Source organism: Schistocerca gregaria, chromosome 5, assembly GCF_023897955.1.
Source record: "Schistocerca gregaria isolate iqSchGreg1 chromosome 5, iqSchGreg1.2, whole genome shotgun sequence".
NCBI lineage: Eukaryota > Metazoa > Arthropoda > Insecta > Orthoptera > Acrididae > Schistocerca > Schistocerca gregaria.
The window spans coordinates 410,289,716-410,311,897 of NC_064924.1; the positions used below are offsets into that span (position 1 = coordinate 410,289,716).

Below are 22,182 nucleotides of genomic sequence, written 5' to 3' on the forward strand. Positions count from 1 at the left end.
ATTTTTGACTTCCTTTCCACAGGATTAGCTAAAAAAGTTATAACGTAACAATTATAAAGATTTTCTTTTTTTCTCTTTCTTTTACAATCGTTAAAACCTCATGGAAGGCAAATTATGTCTCATTATATCAATTCCTTTCAGAATTTCTTCTTCTACATGGCACTCAGAGGCAATCATTTTACTTTTGCTTAACTTGTATCAGGAAAAAATTTATTGGAACCAAAAAATAAATATATTTTAACTTTTTACATATAATGTATCGCTTGATGATCTGGAAACCATACATATCAATGATAATAGTACTGCAATAATTATCGATGATAAAAATAGTCCCTGATCCAAAGCAAAATATATTTGTGCTATTTTGAAATAGCTGTAACCGTCAATAATGAGTCTATATATCTATAAAAAAATAAAGAACTGAAGTGTTACCTAAAGTTACATTTACATTTCTATACAAATTTCATAAATGAATATAGATAATATTAATTAATTGTAATATATAAATGGCTTTTTGTAGACTTTTTCAAGGCTGAGTTTATGAAGAAGTTTTAGCAAGAAACCGAAAACATGGAGAATATAAATTAAAGATTAATATACAACAACTTTTAAAGGACTAATAAATCATTTAAAAGAACTGAATAAAATTAAGACAATTTGCATACAAAAATCAAATCAACAATTTGATAAAGCTATACATTTAATAGGAAAATGAAATGAAAAAAATATAATTACCACATGTTGTTCCTGAAACAAGTGATCAAAATTTAAAATCAACTTACATTATTATAACATTATTTGGTTTTAATTATAAATATTATGTTATTTGATCTCAGTTTCAAAATTGAAAAAATGTATATCTAATTTAGAAATAGACATGAAAATTAGGAAGAATTGGTAAGAATTAATTATGTACCTAATTCAATAAATATATATCAGTGAACAAAAGAAAATTTAAAAATTGTTTGCAAGCAAAGTTATTTTAATACTGTGGCTAATATTCACCAGATCAATTGCTTGAAGATATGAATAAACAAACAACGTTTCTTACAATATAAAAAAATTTCCAAGTATTCTTTTTTTATTCAAGTTTCAAATAACTTTCATAAGAATTTTTACATGTCTGCTACAAAAATTACGATAAAAGCGAGTTCAATCAACTCAAATTTAAAATCCTCAAATGAATTTGACATTGTATGGTTATTGTTAACTTTTACTTGGATATCAAGATAAAGTCTTTTATCTTTAATGTAACAATAACAAATGAAATTTTTTCAACTCAAAATATTTTAATTGATCCAAACTTTCAGAATAAATATTCAAATGATAATTTTTTTCCATTTAACCACTTAGGTGCAAAAATATAATTATCGATCATTAATGATGTTGATTGAAATCCATTTGGGACATTGATTTCACATCAAATAGATTCTGATAAAATGTTACAATGTTGGTTTTTTTTAAATTTCATTTGTGGATATTTTTGTTTCAGATCTATGATTTAATTACATAAGTTTTACTAACCTAAATGGGTACATTATTTCAGTTTCATGATAACTACAAAAGTGCTTCACTAGTTGGTTATTATTCAAATACTTTAACGCAAAATATTACATTGGACAAAAATAAGCTCTGACCTGCAGTCTGTTCGAGGAACAATAGAAATTCCTGTTGTTCAATACAGTCTGAAATACTTACTCACTCCAAAAATCCACATACTCATAACAAACAAGATAAAATGTTAAATAGAATGGTTATCGAAAGTTATGTATAATTATACACAGATAAAGTAAATAGTGTTATAAGTATTAGGTTTTAATGATCGAATTGTTTAACCAAATAAAAACTGTTGCTGTTGTTCATATTAATTAATGTAAATTTTAATTTAGCAGATAGAAAGTTTGTTAAACATAATGATGATATGATAATTTTCATCAAGAAGTTAATATTACTTCTTTGTTTAAACCTGATCCTGAATTTGTTAGTCCAATAATTTATGAACCAAATCATCCTACAAAAATTATAATTTCCAATACTTTCAGAGTTATGAAACAGCTATAACTAATGAAAATGATAATTGATTGACTATAATTGTGCTTATATAACAGTTGCTTTAGAAATGAATTAATAGATTTTTCCTTAACAAATATAGCAGATCGTTATTTATCAGATTTTTTCATTACCTGTTAAAGTGAAAATAAAAAATAATTTTATTCTTCCTAGAGATGAAACAAAAATTAATATCAAAATTGTTGGTGCTTAGATTCATCCAAATTTTTCTAAACTTCAGATGACTTTTGATGTTGTCACTCAGATAGAACTGATTTTTCTGCATATGGTGGTAAATTAAATATTAAGCTAATTGATAATCATGTTTTAAAATGGTTTGTTCTTATTACTATTAGCAAGGGAACAATATTTTATCAATAATCGAACATTCTCTTAATACTACTTCAACTCTTATTGAATTAACTTTTCCCTTTTCATATTAAGTAAATGCGAAAGGGCATATTCTTCAGAAAGGAAAAATGAAAATAAAATAAAATGAAGTTTTTTATCCTTCAGCATTTTTGGTGGTTTTTAAAGATTATAAGGAAATTATGTTTGAAGTTGGTTTGACTGTTATTTTTATTTGGAGCTTGAGAAAAGATCAAGATTTTTTGTGGGACTACAAAACATGATTATTCTACACTTCTAGTTAAGGTAAATTGTTGTAAAAAGTATGGAAATTCGTGTTCCTGTTCCTAAATATGAAGCTGAATGTTTACTTGAATTAGATCAGGAAAGATTGAAAAATCCAAAAATTCCAATTTTTTTCTTTGAAAACCAGACAAGCGAGTTTTATGAGTGAGGGTCGAAAAGAAATTGTGAGCTAGATAATACTAATTATTGGAATTCTACACAATTTTATATGCCTTTCTTAATTTTCGCGGTTTTCTAAACTAATTGAAAAATAAATTACTTGATTCATCTTCATTTGATCATGTTAAATAACGATATATATCTATGTTAAAAATGGAAGAAATGAAGTGTTTTCTCAAGAATTATGGACTTTTGATCCACCAAGTAACTTCTTAAAAGCTTATGATTCTTTTGGAGAATGTTTGAAAATGTTTTAATTTTTCATTCCTTAAATTTTTCTACATAAATAAAAATGTCCATAAGTAGTAGAATTGTAAATCTGTTAAGTGAACTTAACAAATGTAGTAATGGTTGTTCAGATGTATTCACTAAATTAATATAACTTTAAAATATAAATCTTACATAACTTCAAAAAATGAAATCTTACAATTAAATTTGGGGATAAAGTTGTATTGCTTTTAGATTATAAATATAAAATTAATCTTCCACATAGATATTCTAATATCTGTACAAATAATCATGAGAAATCATATACAATTGGACTATTACAATTTATTTATCAAGGTAAAAAAAACAATAAAGACCATTAAAATTATAAGAAATTGTATTCTTCTTTTAATTAAATTAAAATTTTCTTTATTGTAATTTTCTAAGTTTTTAAATAACTCAACTTCGTTCATCAATCCGTTTTCATTACATTTATGTAGAATATGTTTCAAGAAAACTGCGAGATTAGATTCTCGATTTGCATCCTGGAATTTTACTCTAAAAAACTCCTTGTGCCAGAACTCTCATAAATATACCACTCATGTGGTTTGTCAAATAACTGAACAATTTTTTCTTACAATTGTTTCTTTGCTACTGTATCTGCCAGTGTTTCCAGGAACCTATCACAAACAACCTGAATACATTAGGTAAACCAGCCACTCATGGTGGTCCCTAATGTTTTGACAGTACTCATTTACAAACTTCTGAGAATACAAATTCTAAAAATTCCCTTTCACCTGGTGTTTTTCGATCACTTATACCTGATCATGACATACTCTGCAATGGGTTGAATAACATGTTTTTGAAATTTTGACATTGAAAACACGCTTTGTTCATTGTTGCATATTGTGATTTCTAACTTGTTGCTGGTGCGAGATATTTTTTAATCCCTGAACCTTTTAAATTGTGGTTCACAACTGGAGTCTAAATTAATTGAATGAACTGACACATTACCATTGTTGTTGTACATTATTTCCTTTGGTTTAAGAGCTGGCATTGTTAAAGTAAAATAAATTAGCAGGAATACTTTTTCCATCAAAGTTAATGTCATGATTGAAATTTAAATTCAAAATCGTTATATTTCATTTTATAATAATTCTTTAGTTGTTTACCTTTATTAAGTTTGACTTTTAGACAGATACATAGCTGCTGAATATCAATATGATAACACTGTTAAAATAATATTGCATGTACATATACACTGGGTAACAAAAGTCATGGGTTAGTGATTTGCACATACACAGATGGTGATATTATCACATACACAAGACATAAAAGGTCAATGCATTGATAGAACTGTCATTTGTACTCAGTAGATTCATTTGAAAAGGTTTCTTGTGTGATTACAGTCACATGGCAGGAACTAAGAAATTTTTAAAATAGAATGTTATTTAGAGCTAGACACATGGGACGTTTCATTTCAGAAGTCGTTAAGGAATTCAGTATTCCGAAATCCATAGTGTCAAGAACGTGCTGAGAATACCTTCCACCACAGACAACACAGTGGCCGACGGCCTTCACTTAAAGAACGAGATCAGGGCTTTTCAGTAGAGTTTTCAGCGCTAACAGACAAGCAACACTGCGTGAAATAACCACAGAAATTAATGTGGCATGTACGGCAAACGTATATGTTAGGACAGTGTGGCGAAATTTGGCTTAATGGGCTATGACAGCAGACGACCGAAGAGAGTGGCTTTGCTAACAGCGTGACATTGACTGCAGCATCTCCCCTCGACTTTTAATGATATCAGTTGGACTTTATACAACTGAAAAATAGTGACCTGAAAGATGAGTCCAAATTTCAGTGGAGAACACTGATGGCAGGTTTCTAGTGTAGTGCAGACCCCACAAAGCCTTGGGCAAGCTAATAGTTGCCTCATAAAAGTGAGGGCTGTGTTTATATGGAGTAGATTGGGTCCTCTAGTTGAGCTGAGTCGATGACTGACTGGAAGTAGTCATGTTTGGCTACTTGGAAACCATGATGCCAGAGAGACGCCAGACAGAGAGATATTCGGCTCTAGCAGCATCAGCCTTGTGTTCAAGACCGGGCTGCGCTTGCTGTCTGCTCACTTAATCCTACTTCGCTGTCCTGCCATCCATTCCTGCCACAACTGACACTGAGTTTCTAGTGGGACTTGGCGTCACAGCACCAATTGCCATCCAACTCCTGTCTGAGGACAGCTGGTTGAATGCCATGCACAGGGAACTCCACAAACTGCCACCGTAGCCACATACAGAACCGAGGAGCCGTTTTCCGAATATAAAGCCGTCGTAGCACAACTCTCAGCGATGCTGACCTCAATGGCTGTGGTCCCCAAAGGCTGCTGGCCTCAGCAGCGCAAGGCACCACTTCAGCAGCTCCTAGCAGAAGGCTCCGCTTGTTCATCAGCACTAGCCAGAGACAACAACTGGTCGAGCAATTGTAAACACTTCAGTCTGCAACCACGCGACCGCTACGGTCGCAGGTTCGAACCCTGCCTCAGGCATGGATGTGTGCGATGTCCTTAGCCAGCCTAAGTAGTTCTGAGTTCTAGGAAACTGATTACCTCAGAAGTTAAGTCCCACAATGCTCAGAGCCATTTGAACCATTTTATTTGTCTCACTACGCCATGTACTGAAGTCAATAAGAGTCATTTGTAACCATTTACAGTGTTTGCTCTGTGCTCCACAGCCTGCCACCACTACTTATTTATCCCCCAATGTACAGAGTGCACTGCATTACGTTTAACATTTAAAAAAACTGTAGTATGCCTATTGTTTAAGAAACATTGTATGCTCTAAGTTACTGGACAGATTAAAATTCGTAAAATAAAAAAATATACCAAAATCCATAATCGAAGCCTCAAACTAGAGTGTCCTAATGCAAAATTCTACTGACTGCAATCACTGACTAGCACAGTTAGGCAGTATTGAAGCACGATACCCATCATACATCTTATTACAATGCTGCCAGATTACCTTCCTCTGTTGTCCTTTTTACTGAAAATATATATACCGTTAGTAAGCAAGAAATGGCTCTGTGACGTCTGTGACCAGAATTCTTGTTCTACTTGGATAAAAAAGTGGCAATTTTAGGATCTTATCCTCAATCCTCCTTGGATAAATTTATCCAGGCACTAATGGGTGTGATAAAGTGAGAAAGATGAAAAACTGGTGATCATCATTGTCTTCAGAACCTCACAGTAGTTTATCTGTGTATGTCATACATGTATGTATTACTTACCTGTGTAGCTGGGCACCAATATTTTATCTGCTCCATCATCCTCTAATAGGAAGGTACAGTGTTTCAGTCTAATGATAATGAGCATAGCCTCTCGCAATAACTCCCTACTGCAAATCTAGCTTGTAACAATTTTAGATTCCCTCTGATTTTCGGACAATGCAGGCGATTACTGTTCAGTCCCACCTACCACCTCTGAGTGATGAGCGTTACTCACACTTACCACACATTCATCAAAATACGTTCCTCACCATCAGTGTTGCTTATATTGCCAAATTCGACTCACAATACCTTATCACTGTAATCTTTTATGTTGCTTTTCACACAAAAGTGTAATGTCATACGTGGAGCTTTAGTTTTGTTGATTGTTTGTATCCATTTCAGGTGGTTGGCTGGCAAATGCTCTGCCAAAGAACAGATATGAAAATCTCCAGGAAAAGTAACTAACAATTTGTCAAGATTTCAGAGGAATACAACAGATTTTAGGTCTGCACAATTAAGTGCTGCTACTTTCTGTAATTCGCTTGTAAGGGCTACAACGGTGGTATTCATGTAATGGTGTACTCACATCACAGTTGATACGTAACTCATGTTTCTTGGAACTTAACTTAGATGTGTTACATTTACACTATAATTTTTCTCTGTTTATGACGAAAAGAAAATTTTGTTTCACTTATCGGTTGTTATTGTTGGACAACTCGATGGTCTATAAGATCTCAAGTAAATTAATATATGGCGAAAGAAAGTTAATTTTAAACAGTGAAGTGAAAATTCTACAAACATAAGTACACAAAAGTGAGGCGCAAAATGGGGAACGCTGATATAAAGCTATTTGAGCACCACAGTTCCTCCTAGCAATATGTGTAAAAATTGGAATGATGAACAAAAATTAAATAGGGGGTTGACATTTTGAGTATTTTCAGCAATTCTTCATCGACTGTTGTCTTATTACAAACTGGGTGCCTTTCTCAAAATCGTGGGATGCAGCCTAACGGACAGCAGAAGAAGGAGGAGTACTTACATGTGTGGACAGTTCTCAATCCAAAGACTGCTGGGCAACACATCGATTTCCCTCTGAATCCGACATGAGATACTCCGCCATCTTCAGCAATACCATGGTGTTATCTCTTACATCCAGGCATTTTTCATTGAAGATGCATGATGCTTTTGTGAAACAAGTGTTAGTTCATCGAATGAATGGAGACGACACAAAGCGAAAGAGTGGGTATTACATGGATTGCATGGCTTCAATGCTTTCCTGTTATTGGTTCCAATACCCAAATTAGCTGGTATCCAGTGGAATAGCAAATTATTATCTAAACTTTGCTGTGTCCATGTTCTGGATGGCTCGTGATGGACAAGGAGTGTTGAAGCTGGTTACGAATATTCATCAGAGTTATGCCTACTGCCTATGAACCCTGATTAGCAAAGCAAAGAATGAACATAATATCTTTTCTTGCAATAGGTTTTGTTGGAATAAGAGGATCCACATTGCACAGCAGCGTATGTATTCATGCAAACAGTTGAAAGTAAGGTTTTGTAACTACACTACTGGCCATTAAAATTACCTCACCACGAAGATGACATGCCACAGACACGAAATTTACCTGACAGGAAGAAGATGCTGTGATATGCAAGTCAGTAACTTTTCAGAGCATTCACACAACGTTGGTGCCGGTGGTGACACCTACAACGTGCTGACATGAGGAAAGTTTCCAACCGATTTCTCATACACAAACAGCAGTTGACCGGAGTTTCCTGGTGAAACATTGTTGTTATGCCTCGTGTAAGGAGGAGAAATGCGTACCATCACGTTTCCGACTTTGATAAAGATCGGATTGTAGCCTGTCGCGATTGCAGTTTATCGTATCGCGACACTGTCTTCTCGTGTTGGTCGAGATCCAATGACTGTTAGCAGAATATGGAATCGGTGGGTTCACGGGGATCCCAACGGCCTCGAATCACTGGCATCTTCTGCGTATGGCTGTAACGGTGCAGCCACGTCTCGATGCCTGAGTCAACAGATGGGGAAGTTTGCAAGACAACAACCATCTGCACGAACAGCTCGACGACGTTTGCAGTAGCGTGGACAACCAACTCGGAGACCATGGCTGCGATTACCCTTGACACTGTATCACAGACAGGAGCGCCTGCGATCGTGTACTCAACGACGAACCTGGGTGCACGAATGGCAAAACGTCATTTTTCGGATGAATCCGGGTTCTGTTTACACCACCATGATGGTGGCATCCGTGTTTGGCGACATCGCGGTGAACGCACATTTGAAACGTGTATTCGTCATCGCCATACTGGCGTACCACCCATCGTGATGGTATGGGATAGTATTGGTTACACGTCTCGGTCACCTGTTGTTCCCATTGACGGCACTTTGAACAGTGGACGTTACATTTTAGATGTGTTACGACCCGTGGCTCTACTCTTCATTCGATCCCTGCGAAATCCTACATTTCAGCATGATAATACAGGTCCTGTACAGGCCTTTCTGGATACAGAAAATGTTCGACTGCTGCCCTGGCCAGCAAATTCTCCAGATCTCTCACCAACTGAAAACGTCTGGTCAATGGTGGCCGAGCAACTGGCTCGTCACAATACGCCAGTCACTACTCTTGATGAACTGTGGTATCGTGTTGAAGCTGCATGGGCAGCTGTACCTGTACACGGCATCCAAGCTCTGTTTAACTCAATGCCCAGGCGTATCAAGGCCGTTATTACGGCCAGAGGTAGTTGTTCTGGGTACTGATTTCTGAGGATCTATGCACCCAAATTGCGCAAAAGTGTAATCACATGTCAGTTCTAGTGTAATATATTTGTCCAATGAATAGCCGTTTATCATCTGCATTTCTTCTTGGTGTAGCAATTTTAATGGCCAGTAGTGTATTAATACGCTGTTAATTAATTATTGCCAGTCTGTGTTTTCGCTACACAGAGTGGTGTGGTACAATGGTTAGTACACTCGACTCGCGTTCGAGAGACTGATCATTCAAACCTTCGTCCCTCCAACGTGATTTAGATTTTCCATGTTTTTCCTAATTCGCCTATGGCAAATGCCAGGATGCTTCCCTAGAAAGTGCATCGCTGATTTCATTGCCATCCATCTCTAATCAGAGCTTGTGCTCCGTCTCTAATGACCTAGTTGTCGACTGGACGTTAAACATTTATCTACTCCTACCTTTCTCTATATACAAAAACACCTGTGGGTATGCAGTTGCTAGAGTCAAACATCTAAGTGGTAGTAGAGAAATGAAAAGACTGTACGTTTTACTTAACATTTAACTTTCAATAGTATTTCTGTTTATCTTAGCCGCTCTTTCGCATCCTAAGTCTTTGGCTTCGTGGAAGTCTCGAGGCAGACTATTCCTTGTGAGTTGATCGGATAGTAAACAGTGAAGTCTTGGGTTCTGGAACCCTAAGCTGTACACAGCAGTACAACATTTCAGCGCCAGAGAGAGGTAGTAGCCTTGTTTTGAAATGGAAAGCCTGACTTGTTTCCCCATACTTCCCTAATCCGTAAAGACAGTGAAATAAATCTCTGGTAAAGATGGCAGCGTGGTCGCAAACTGGGACTTGAAAACGGTAACAGGTATTTGATTTCCCACAGGGAGCCGAAATTAAAAACAACAGAAGAATACGTAAACATAATACTCGCCCGAATTTCTTAACCAGCAATGGGCCCTTTTGCAATTAATATTGAGGTGAACAGCACCTTTGATAAACGAAAAAACCTGATAATGAGAATTACATATTTTATGGATGTTTTTAGCGCCATGAGATATGATGTATGGTATGGCAAAAAAAGTAGCTATAAAGATCAGAATGGCTGGGCATTGGCTGCATGTTGCAAAACAGTGTGAAGTTGTTGCTGCAATGGAAAAAATGTCTCTGTAATGAATTTATTTTTTCATGCAGGAGATAAGATGGTAAAAATTATGGCCTTGGTATAAGTTTCTCACGTACTGTCTCTCTTTTCGAGCAAGGAAGATTTATTGTTCTGATACGACTTGGGAATATACAGAGGAAGTATGCAATTGAGTTCTTGAGCGATAAGAAAAGTAATTATTTCATGAACTTTTAGAGATAGCACTGAGTGAATAGAGGTGTGTACACCAAATTAAAGCTTCTAGTAGGATCAAAATTTGTTGTGACTTACATCATCAGCAATTAACTAAAATTAATTTTATACATTCTTAAATTCATGTTTGTGATGCCTAAAGTAGTAGGGTAGTGGCGGCATCAGGACACTTTTGATATCAAATTGATATTCAAATTAATTAAATCATTTCAGATGCCATAGTGGCAAATAGTTACCCAAAATGACCATATCCGAATGTTCGACGGATGAGCAGCAACGATTAGAATCTCGAATGTTTCTGGCACATTGTAAACTCTAGGGGTGAACTGGCACTAGAGTGCCTGTCTGGCCTTTTTCAAGGAGTATGCTACCATTTGTGCCACTAGCACACACGTCAAGGATAGACTCAAAACTTCAAATCGCCACTGGCTCTTCTTTTCCCTTCGAGGTTGGATGTACTCTCCCCTGTCGGACTGGCATCTCTGTGAGAAGGGTATAGCGGGAATTTCGTGTTGACACAGCCTGAGGGATGGCCCTTAACTAAGATAGTTGTATCATTTATTGGAATAAACGTTACCTTAAACCCTTTCTCAAATTAAAACTCTTTCATTACAGCATATACAGTAGTAGAGTCTTCAATATATGAGCGCTATGTCATTGGTATGTTACACCAGTCTTACAGTTTAATACAGACTGTAACAAGTTGATTCTTTACTGCACTCACTATATGGGTATGGCTTCAGTCATTCTTGGGGCCTAAGAGTTACTTTCATTTCAGTGTTTGTATAGTGACACTAAACAATTAATCACACCACGGTGGTGAGTGCAGTTAATAAGTTGTCCAGCAAAGAAACCAGATTACCTGAGCTGAAATCAAGTCTACTTTTACTATAATCGTTTGACAAACATGCTCCTGAATTTCAGCTATGGTCAGCAAATGTCTAAACATTCATGGTGGTGTCTGTTTGTTCTATATCGTGTCTCCCTACCACTTTCACGCAACGACGCTCTGAGCGTGTTTTTTAGAGAATTGACTACTTTGAACCTGGGACCTGTTGCTGGTAAGGAGGCGTCAGACCACACATGACATGAAGAATTCAGAAGAGTTCAGTGAGACTAGCGATGATATAACCAAATACTTAATGATCTCAGCGTCAGCTCCACTGCACTCCCTGTAAAAGAATCTTAATACTAACTAAATTAAGTGGAAGGGGTTCAAGGCTTTCCTATTTTTAGTTAGCTGGTAAAATAACGTCGAAAAAGCAGTTAAGTTTACCATTGGAAATTTTATTCTACTCACAAAACATTGTTTATAAATTGCACTATTGATAAAAAGAAGTGTTTTAATACAGGATAGTAAAAACCAACTGCGTTCATCAAAAATGTGAACGAATATTCCCTGAGTGGGTTTCCAAGTTCTACAATACATCGAAGGATGACTTATTCCATATCACATCTATAATCTAGGTTTAAATTAAGTTTAACAAAAGAGAAAACTATCAAAATGGTCTACAGTGACCCTCAATTATCTTTAATTACTTATCTAACTTGTCGTAAATTACAGTGGCTGATGTGGTTTCTCAATAATTATATAACAGAGAAATCATCGCGTTTCAGATTTTTACTTCAAGTGGCAAATGTGAACTCAATGAGCTTTAATTTACGATCGACACTAGTATTACGCAAAAAGGGGGTGTAACAGATGAGACTTCTGCAGTTCTGAGTGAAGCCTTATGCGCTCAAAAATGCGGCATCGCGTGCGTTCATTACCTTGTCGGTGATTAGGCAGCGTCAGGGCGGCAGCGGCCGGCGCAGCAGCCATCCAGCTCGCCGTCTCGGAACTAACTCTCCCCTAACTTCTCCTTACTTCAATTTACCGAAGTTGGTTTAAAAAAACTATCTGGCTGTGTTTTCATCTGACCAAGCAGGATCTCAATGTTAACCTTAAGCTCCGCCTACAAAAATTCTGTCTATACAATGAGAAACGTTATACTTTTCATGGTGGGGCAATGTTTTAAAAGTTTGCAACGTAACAGAGACGCGAAAAAGTCTCACGCTAAAACTTGCAGCTGGTGTGGTCCTTTTAGCGTTATCGTAAGATCTATACTGTTCTTCTGGAGGGCTCCATCTTTTAACATGGGCTGGGGGTGGTCCTAAAGTAACAGAGACGCGAAAAAGTCTCACGATAAAACTTGCGGGTGGTTTGGCCCTTTTTGTGTTATCGTAAGATCTATACTGTTTTTCTGGAGGGCTCCAGCTTTTAACATGGGCTGGCGGGTGGTCCTTGACGTAACAAAGACACGAAAAAGTCTCACACTAAAACTTGCAGGTGGTGTCGTCCTAATCGTTAGCTGCCGACGTGACTATCCAGTCCGTCCCTTATCGTAGGGCCTTCTAGCTTAACACGGTTCTGCTCTCGGCTTCTGTTCTTGTTTCTTCCCTCGTAACTGCATCGGTCTCATGGTGGGAAGGTACGACATGCATTTAGGCATTCTTGTGTTAGTCTGTGGTATTCCATTTGCTCACACGTTACTCGTATTACTTTGGTTAATTTAATGTCACGATTTATTCGGAGCTATGTCACATACTACTGGATTTGCTTATCATTTAGGTTTTTCATGGAAGGTGTTGGATTTGCCTGACACCTTACAAATGTAAACCCACATAGTGTACAAGGAAGGTTGAATGAAGTGGTAATCAAAGAAGATGAAGAAATCGAAAATGGGTGTAGCGTGGACAATGATCCGAAGTCTCTCTGAAAAGGGAATGCCAGAGTTTAAGACGTTGAACGCCCCGATGCGTTCGGTTATTGGATTTGTGGTTCCAAACATTTCAATCCCTTTGTCGTTTGAACTGATTATTTTTTATCATATGTGGTATACTTTGTTATTCTGACCTTGTTACTTTTTATATATATGTTATACATGTCCAGTTGTGGGCACATGGTCTACAGAAGTAATTTTGCATCGTGGAACCAAGTGAGTACACAGGGGCTCTTTTTTTCAACACATTTATTTCATTTCAGATTCTCAACTAAAATGGCTAGCACAAGTCTCCCAGATGCAGGAATCTCTGGAATGCTGGCTAATCTTTCTGGACATGATGCCACAAGATTTTCCGACGACTCAGTTGAAGAACCGAATGTTTCGCCTGAAGACGGTTCCACTCCGAGTTCTGAGGATGAAGGTGCGGAACGAAATACACCATAAACTGACTCTGATCCTAATTATTACGTTTCTCTAGTGAACCTTTCAAATCGGAACAAATGGGAGCCTGTAGCAGGGGAGAGAATTAATTTTACTTTCTCGTCTCCAGTCACTGATATTCATCCAGATGTAGTCCAAAACTTCAAGCACTAAATCTTACTTCTTATTTCGGACACTATGAAGTGTCCGAAATAAGAAGTAAGATTTAGTAATATTGTTATCAGTTAAAGAGACCAATAGGACTGCTGCACAGAAAAATGCAGCAAGCGAAACTCCAAATCAAAGGCTATCAAGATAGTTTTTAAAATAGTGACAAAAATCACAAGATTTTGGGAATCATTCTCTGGAAGGGACTTACTCAATTTCCCAAATTGAGCCACTACTAGTCCCCAAATTAATTTGTGAAAATAGGATTCCAAAAGTAATGAGACATAACGGATTTGATTTGCTACTTTTGATGTTGCAGTTATCAAATAATGAACCAGAAAGACATCCAGAAGACAGGCTCTTCAGAATCTCATAATTTTTGGCTTTTCTGGGGAAGAAATTCAAGGAATCCTACACTCCAGAAGAAGTGGTTTGCATAGACGAAAGCAACGAACCATTTCTTGGGAACATTTACTTTGGACAATACATCCCTAACAAAGGATATAAATATGGGGCTAAAGTTTTCAAACTTCGTGTTAGTAGAGGATATACTTGGTCATTCAAAGTCTACGCTGGCAAAGAAAGAGCAAATGACATATCTGTTGCTGAGAGCAACATATAACGTCACTGGAGCGCAATTGCTCACGATTAGTTTGAAGAACATTCTAGACAATTGTACCGAATGATTTGGCCACACAGATCACCCGACGTGAGTAACATCGAACGTTTGTGGGGCATAGCTGAGACATCAGTTTGGTCAAAAAATACTGGAAAGGCTTTATTTTCACAATTATGAACTGCTAAAGAGGCAGTGTGGTTCAATATTTCTCAAGGGGACATCCAAATTGCTGCACTAGGTAGGGAAAAAGGAGGTCCGATATGATATTGTGAAGTACCCCATGATTTAGTCACCTCACCACATGTGTGTGAGGTTGACGTATTTCGTATTCATATTATTACACTACTGCCCATTAAAATTGCTACACTAAGAAGAAATGCAGATGATAAACGGGTATTCATTGGACAAATATATTATACTAGAATTGACATGTGATTACATTTTCGAATTGGTTGGAGATCTGGAGAATGTGTTGGCCAGGGCAGCAGTCGAACCTTTTCTGTATCGAGAAAGGCCCGCACAGGACCTGCAACATGCGGTCGTGCAATATCCTGCTGAAAGGTAGGGTTTCGCAGGGATCGAATGAAGGGTAGAGCCACGGGTCGTAACACATCTGAAATATAACGTCCACAGTTCAAAGTGCCGTCAATGTTAACAAGAGGTGAACGAGACGTGTAACCAATGACACCCCATACCATCACGGCGGGTGACACGCCAATATGGCGATGACGAATACACGCTTCCAATGTGCGTTCATCGCGATGTCGCCAAACATGGATGCGACGATTATGATGCTGCAAACAGTACTTGGATTCATCCGAAAAAAATGACGTTTTGCCATTCGTGCCCCCACGTTCGTCGTTGAGTACACCATCGCAGGCGCTCCTGTCTGTGATGCTGGGTCAACGGTAACCGCAGCCATGGTCTCCGAGCTGATAGTCCATGCTGCTGCAAACGTCATCCAACTGTTCGAGCAGATGGTTGTTGTCTTGCAAACGTCCCCAACTGTTCACTCAGGTATCGAGACGAGGCTGCACGATCCGTTACAGCCATGCGGATAAGATGTCTGTCATTTCGACTGCTAGTGATACGAGGCCGCTGGGATCTAGCACGGCGTTCCGTATTACCCTCCTGAACTCACCGATTCCATATTCTGCTAACAGTCATTGGATGTTGACCAACACGAGCAGCAACGTGGCGATACGATAAACTGCAATCGGGATAGGCTACAATCCGACCTTTATAAAAGTCGGAAACGTGATGGTACGCATTCCTCCTCCTTTACACGAGGCATCACAACAACGTTTCATCAGGCAACGCCGGTCAACTGCTGTTTGTGTATGAGAAATCGGTTGGCAACTTTCCTCATGTCAGCACGTTGTAGGTGTCGCCACCGGCGCCAACCTTGTGTGAATGCTCTGAAAAGCTAATCATTTGCATATCACAGAATCTTCTTCCTGTCGGTTAAATTTCGCATCTGTAGCACGTCATCCTCGTTGTGTAGGAATTTTAGTGGCCAGTAGTGTATTTTTCACTTAAAATAACACATGTTCTCGAACAAACACATTGGGCAGATGCAGCCTCCTCCCTCTCCTCTTGCCTCTTCCGTATTGCGAAAATAGGAGGGCTGTTGCTGTCAACCTTAGCATCTTGCGCTCGGGCGTTGGGTGGCTGCATTAGGGAGGGCACTGGGGCAGGAGGTCGTAATTGCGACTACCAGAACTACGGTCCAAATTTCCGTGCGGGATCGACGGCTAGGGCAGATATCTAGTATGTGTGCATTTTTTCCTTAAAATGAAAGGTCAGGTTGGTGATGTTTTCTTCTCAGTAGTATTAATCCAAACTGGCGACTTGTGTTCCATCAACTGTATACATACTATGTTGAACAACCGTTCTGTAGCAACTTCCTAAATTATATCTGAACTTCCGAAGAAATGCTACATATCTGTTATGGTCTCAGTGTAGACGGACAAGCCGTCTTCTTGTAACTGTTACATCATCCCTAGGAGCAATGACGCAGTAAGACGAGCAGACAAACACCTTCTAGCTTGTCTGAAGTGGCAGGATGAGATAACAGCAAGTGGCAGGACGACCTCGGCGTGGCTTTATAAGCTGTTTGAGACACCTCCCGGCATGCAACCGCGCCGCTTCCGAGATGCAGAAGTGTAGCTGCCTGCTGCTGCTGCTGCTGCTGCTGGCTGCGGCGTTCTGCCAGGCCGGCTTTGTCCGTCCCAGGAAGGTCCCCAAGCTGTGGCGGCCCCGCCTCTCGGGCAGAATCGTGGGCGGGTCTGCGGCCAGCATCTCGCAGTACCCCTGGCAGCTCTACTATGAGGCGTAAGAATCACAATATTCTGACACATTGTTACCCATTGCGCATGTTTATTAGGCTACGTTTATACTGACACTTCGCTACTTGCACATCGCCAGTACTGTCAGATGACGATGAAACAACCCCACCACTTTTAGTGGCACAGTTAACCCGAATAAATCCGCTGTTTGCTGATTGTTACCCATTGCGCATGTTTATTAGGCTACGTTTATACTGACACTTCGCTACTTGCACATCGCCAGTACTGTCAGATGACGATGAAACAACCCCACCACTTTTAGTGGCACAGTTAACCCGAATAAATCCGCTGTTTGCTGCGGTCCTTGTCGCATGGGGATATCAGTCTGGCTTGTCTTTCGCACATCGCCGACTGTCTTGAAACTCGAGCGGTTGATTGGCTGTTTCAAGGTTGCTCTAGTGATGCCGTTGTTGAGTGGACTTCTCCTTTACGCGGTTGCACCGGCACCATACATTGACTTGTACAAAACACTATGAAGTACTTAGAAGATGTCAGTTTTCAGGGTATCATACATTAGGGCTCCTTCCTGTTCTACTCGCGTACGGAGCGAGGAGAGAATACTTCAAGTTCTCCGTGGGAGCTGTACTTGTCTACTCTGATCTTCGCGATACTTAAGGAGCTATATCACGTTCCTAGATATCCCCAAAGTTGTTCTTGAAATTTTGAAAGCAAACTTTCACTCGACATTAGCCGTCTAACTGCAAGTGCCTACCAATTCACATTTTTTCTATTTCCTTCACGCTCTCTCGTGAATCAAACAATCTTCTGAACATTCGTGTTGTTCTTGTTTATATGTAGTTCAGTATCTCGTGATATTCCTGTCTCGTATGGATCCACACAGTTGAACGATATTCTAGGGGTAGACCGCATGACTGTTTCGCAAGCAATCTCCTTTGTAGACTGACTCCATTTTCTCACTATTCTACCAATTAAGTGTAGCGTCCCAGTTAACAGTAGTGTTTGTTGTGAGTTTAAGATATCCTGTGAAGAATTCGAGTTACGACTGATGAGTCTAAGTAGGCACTTATTTCGGCCGTCTCTGAACGCCGTTGTATTTGGTACCATAAACATAACAAAACCCGACGATGTAGCTGCGCGTTTTAAAGCGACCACTTCCGAGACAGAGCAAAATGCGGGCCACGGATCAAATCCGCCCGACGAATTAGCGACGAAGAGTCCGTGTGCCGTGTAGCCTGGTTGTGGGTGCTAACGGTCACCGATACCCCACTTGGTGAATACCCTGCTGGTTCCCATGTTCCTTCTTAGATACACGCTACGCAAACTTTCACACAGATTTACCCTATTCGCAGACAGACTTGTTACACTGGTTCTCTTCCTAAGAGATGAGGAGGGGGCGGGGGGGGGGGGGTGTGAATGAGTACTAAACTGATCACGTTACCAGGAGATCACAAGCGTTCCTTACTGGACGACATTTTTGAACGCATCCTCTAATTTTGGGATGATTCAGACCATTGCGTTTGGTGTTGCAATATGTTAAATATGTCCATTTAGTTATTTGCTGTGTTTTTAAGTATTAATTCAAAAATTTTATGATCCATCAGGAATCAATCTGCAACGCGAATGCTTTTGTGAACGAGTCTTTAACTTCCGCCTATCGAGTCGCGCATCTACATACGGCTGATGAAATTCCATTGACGTAATGCTACAGCTTCATGAGCTCTACGTAAGGAACTGTTCATATCACGGCAACTAGACACTGAAACAGTTTTCTTTAACTTTAACTACATGATTTTAATGAAAAATGCTTTGTTTTCCTTCTTTTGGACACAACGTTACTGAATTATTCTAAAAGAAATGGTAAAGATTGTTAACTTTGCTGCTTCTTTATGTTGAGTCTGTAAAATCCTGACAATCAGATTAACCACGAACTAGGGCAAAGCAACCACTCCGATAAATGAGCAAAACTTATTTTTATCTTTGAACTGTGGCTCTGTTGGTTAATTTACAGAATCAAAACAATTCAATTAACAGTAATAAAATAAATTACATTTCTATTTCTATCACAGTACGTGACATTAGAATTGCTGTACAAACATTTATATTGTCTACAATTCACCTTTGATTATCAGGATGACTTTGCGCAAAGGCAATGGAGGAAGGAAATGGTAAGTTTCAGTAATTATAAGACACGTTATTGGAATTATACTGTCAGGAACTAATTATTATCAACTTTCCTAACACAAATGATCCTCCATTGACAAATATAAGTAGAAAAGAGTACTGTCCTTGCTTTTTTAAGCAAAGAACAGTCGTGTGAACAGTGAACAATCACCATCTCGTTGTGGTGTCTTCACCTTATTACTTGACCACTATGCTTGTTACACTTGCGGTGTTACCCAATACGACATAGATTCAGACTGCAAAACCTCTTGCATTCGAATCAGTTAGATCCGTGACATTATGTACCTCTGGGAACGCTCCAAGTCGACTCTTGCATTCACCACTATACAGTTCTTCAGTGCGCAAAATGAGCCGCTTGCTGTGTGCACCAGCCTTCGACTGCCGCGCGTTATTGGCTTAACTGCTACTGTCCGCATCTGACTGCTAGTCTCTTGACGCGCTGCGCCCCCAACGCAAGTAAAAGGTGCCAGACTGAAAGACGTAATATGTCCCCTGCTTCTGTCGTTAAACACCACGTTCATTAATTTATTACAAAATCATTTCTCCACGAAGAGATCAGTTACCTGAAAACGTCCCAAACGATAATAATTTTAAGTACAAAGTACACTACCGGCCACTAAAATTGCTACATCACGAAGATGACGTGCTACAGACGCGAAATTTAACCGACAGGAAGGAGGTGCTGCGATATTCAAATCATTAGCTTTTCAGAGCATTCACACAAGGCTGGCGCTGGTCGCGACACCTAAACGTGCTGACATGGGGGAAGTTTCCAACCGATTTCTCATACACAAACAGCAGTTGACCGGCGTTGCCTGGTGAAACGTTGTTGTGATGCCTCGTGTAAAGAGGAGAAATGCGTACCATCACGTTTCCGACTTTGAAAAAGGTCAGATTGTAGCCTATCGCGATTGCGGTTTATCGTATCGCGACGTTGCTGCTTGCATTGGTCGATATCCAATGACTGTTAGCAGAATATGGGTTCAGGAGGGTAATACGGAATGCCGTGCTGGATCCCAACGGCCTCTTATCACTAGCAGTCGAGATGACAGGCATCTTATCCGCATGGCTGTAATGGAGCGTGCAGCCACGTCTCCATCCCTGAGTCAACAGATAGGGACGTTTGCAAGACAACAACCATCTGCAGGAACAGTTCGACGACGTTTGCAGCATCATGGACTATCGGCTCGGAGACTACGGCTGCGGTTACCCTTGACGCCGCATCACAGACAGGAGCGCCTGCGATGGTGTACTCAACGACGTACCTGGTTGAACGAATGACGAAACGTCATTTTTTCGGATGAATCCAGGTTCTGTTTACAGCTTCATGATGGTCACATCCGTGTTTGGCAACATCACGGTGAACTCACATTGGAAGCGTTTATTCGTCATCGCCATACTGGCATATCACCAAGCATGATGGTATGGGGTGCCGTTGGTTACACGTCTCGGTCACCTCTTGTTTGCATTGACGGCACTTTGAACAGTGGACGTTAAATTTCGGATGTGTTAGAACCCCTGGCTCTACCCTTCATTCTATTCCTGCGAATCCCTACATTTCAACAGGATAATGCACGATCGCGTGTTGCAGGTCCTGTACGGGCCTTTTTGGATACAGAAAATGTTCGGCTGCCGCCCTGGCCAGCACATTCTCCAGATTTCTGACCAACTAAAAACGTCTGGTCTATGGTGGCCGAGCAAATGGCTCGTCACAATACGCTAGTCACTACTCTTGGTGAACTATGGTATCATGTTGAAGCTGGATGGGCAGCTGTACCTGTACACGCCATCCAAGCTCTGTTTGACTCAGTGCCAAGGCGTATCAAGGCCGTTATTACGGCCAGAGGTGGTTATTCTGGGTACTGATTTCTCAGGATCTATGCACCCAACTTGCGTGAAAATGTAATCATATATCAGTTCTAGTATTATATATTTGTCCAATGAATATCCGTTTATCACCTGCATTTCTTCTTGGTGTAGCAATTTTAATGGCCAGTACTGTAGCTTCAACAAAGTAAATTATGTTTCGATTTCTTCACTTCGCACTCCATTTTCTAGCCTCAATAGCTGCACTCACTCTCAGAAAACGGCAAAATAACCATATACGATCTCAAATAGCAACTGTAAATTAGAACAGTGAACTACAAATTAAAACATCAATCGGAATAAGAACATGGGAAATAAAAACACTACGAACTTGTGCACCAACCAGATAGCACCCAACGTATCTTATGAAAGACCAGAAGTAACTGGCGCTTGCTGTCACTCAGGAACGGCTCCCCGTGCGGAGCGTCCATCATCAGCAGCAACTGGGCGCTGTCGGCGGCCCACTGCGTGGAGGGCGTGTCGCTGACCAGCCTGCAGCTACGTGCCGGCACCTCTACCAGGGGCAGCGGCGGCAGCGTACACTCGGTGTCGGGCGGCCAGTCGCACTCCAGCTACAACTCGGCCACCGTCGACTACGACATCTGCGTGCTGCAGGTGTCCAACGCCTTCAGCTTCGGCTCCAACGTGCAGACCGTCTCCCTGACGTCGTCAGAGCCCTCGGCGGGAACCTCCGTCACCGTCTCCGGGTTTGGGGCGCTGAGCTCCGGCGGATTGTCGTCTAACCTGCAGGCCGTCACCGTCCAGATCATAGACCGCAACACGTGCAACGCCGCTTACGGCAGCATCACCTCCCGCATGATCTGCGCCGGCGTCACAGGCGGCGGCAAGGACGCCTGCCAGGGAGACAGCGGCGGTCCTCTGGTGTCAGGCTCCACGCAGGTCGGCATCGTGTCGTTCGGCGCTGGATGCGGTCTGGCCGACTATCCAGGGGTCTACGCCAACGTCGCTAATCTCCGCTCTTGGATCCAGTCTGCTACCGGCGTGTGACGAGACAATAAATAAACAATTTTAATAAACCATCAGACTGTACTTTTCTCAAGCAGAGCCGGTTCAGTATCACAACAATTAAATATTCCCTACACCATCCTTTCCTCATACAGAAACATAGCTCACTCAGTACTACAAAAAACAGCAGTCCATCTGCTTTCTTTTCACATTCCTTGTCTGATAAACATCGTCCATACCTGCACTACTCAAATTATCTATACGATTCTATACAGATTATGAGACGGGTTTTGTTTTCCTTCTAGCGGCAGTTTATCAAAGATCTACATCTACATGACTACTCTGTAATCCACATTTAAGTGCTTGGCAGAGGGTTCATCGAACCACAATCATATAACCTTTCTACCTAAACCTTTCTGTTCGAGCTCTGATTTCTCTTGTTTTATTTT

General features: G+C 40.0%; 1 protein-coding gene across 2 annotated transcripts in view; it reads left to right on the forward strand.

The window, feature by feature from the left end:
- Positions 1-21,810, forward strand: part of LOC126273087 (trypsin delta-like) — a 166,819-nt gene extending 145,009 nt beyond the window's left edge. Inside the window, exons 2-3 of one of the 2 annotated variants that reach the window (XM_049976504.1) lie at positions 16,651-16,745; positions 21,172-21,810. In XM_049976504.1, the coding sequence (XP_049832461.1) occupies positions 16,651-16,745; positions 21,172-21,775 (699 nt within the window). In that variant the 3' untranslated portion in view covers positions 21,776-21,810. The remainder of the gene's footprint in view (positions 1-16,650; positions 16,746-21,171) is intronic. The other variant, XM_049976503.1, reaches the window with a different exon arrangement.
- The last annotated feature ends 372 nt before the right edge of the window (positions 21,811-22,182 follow it).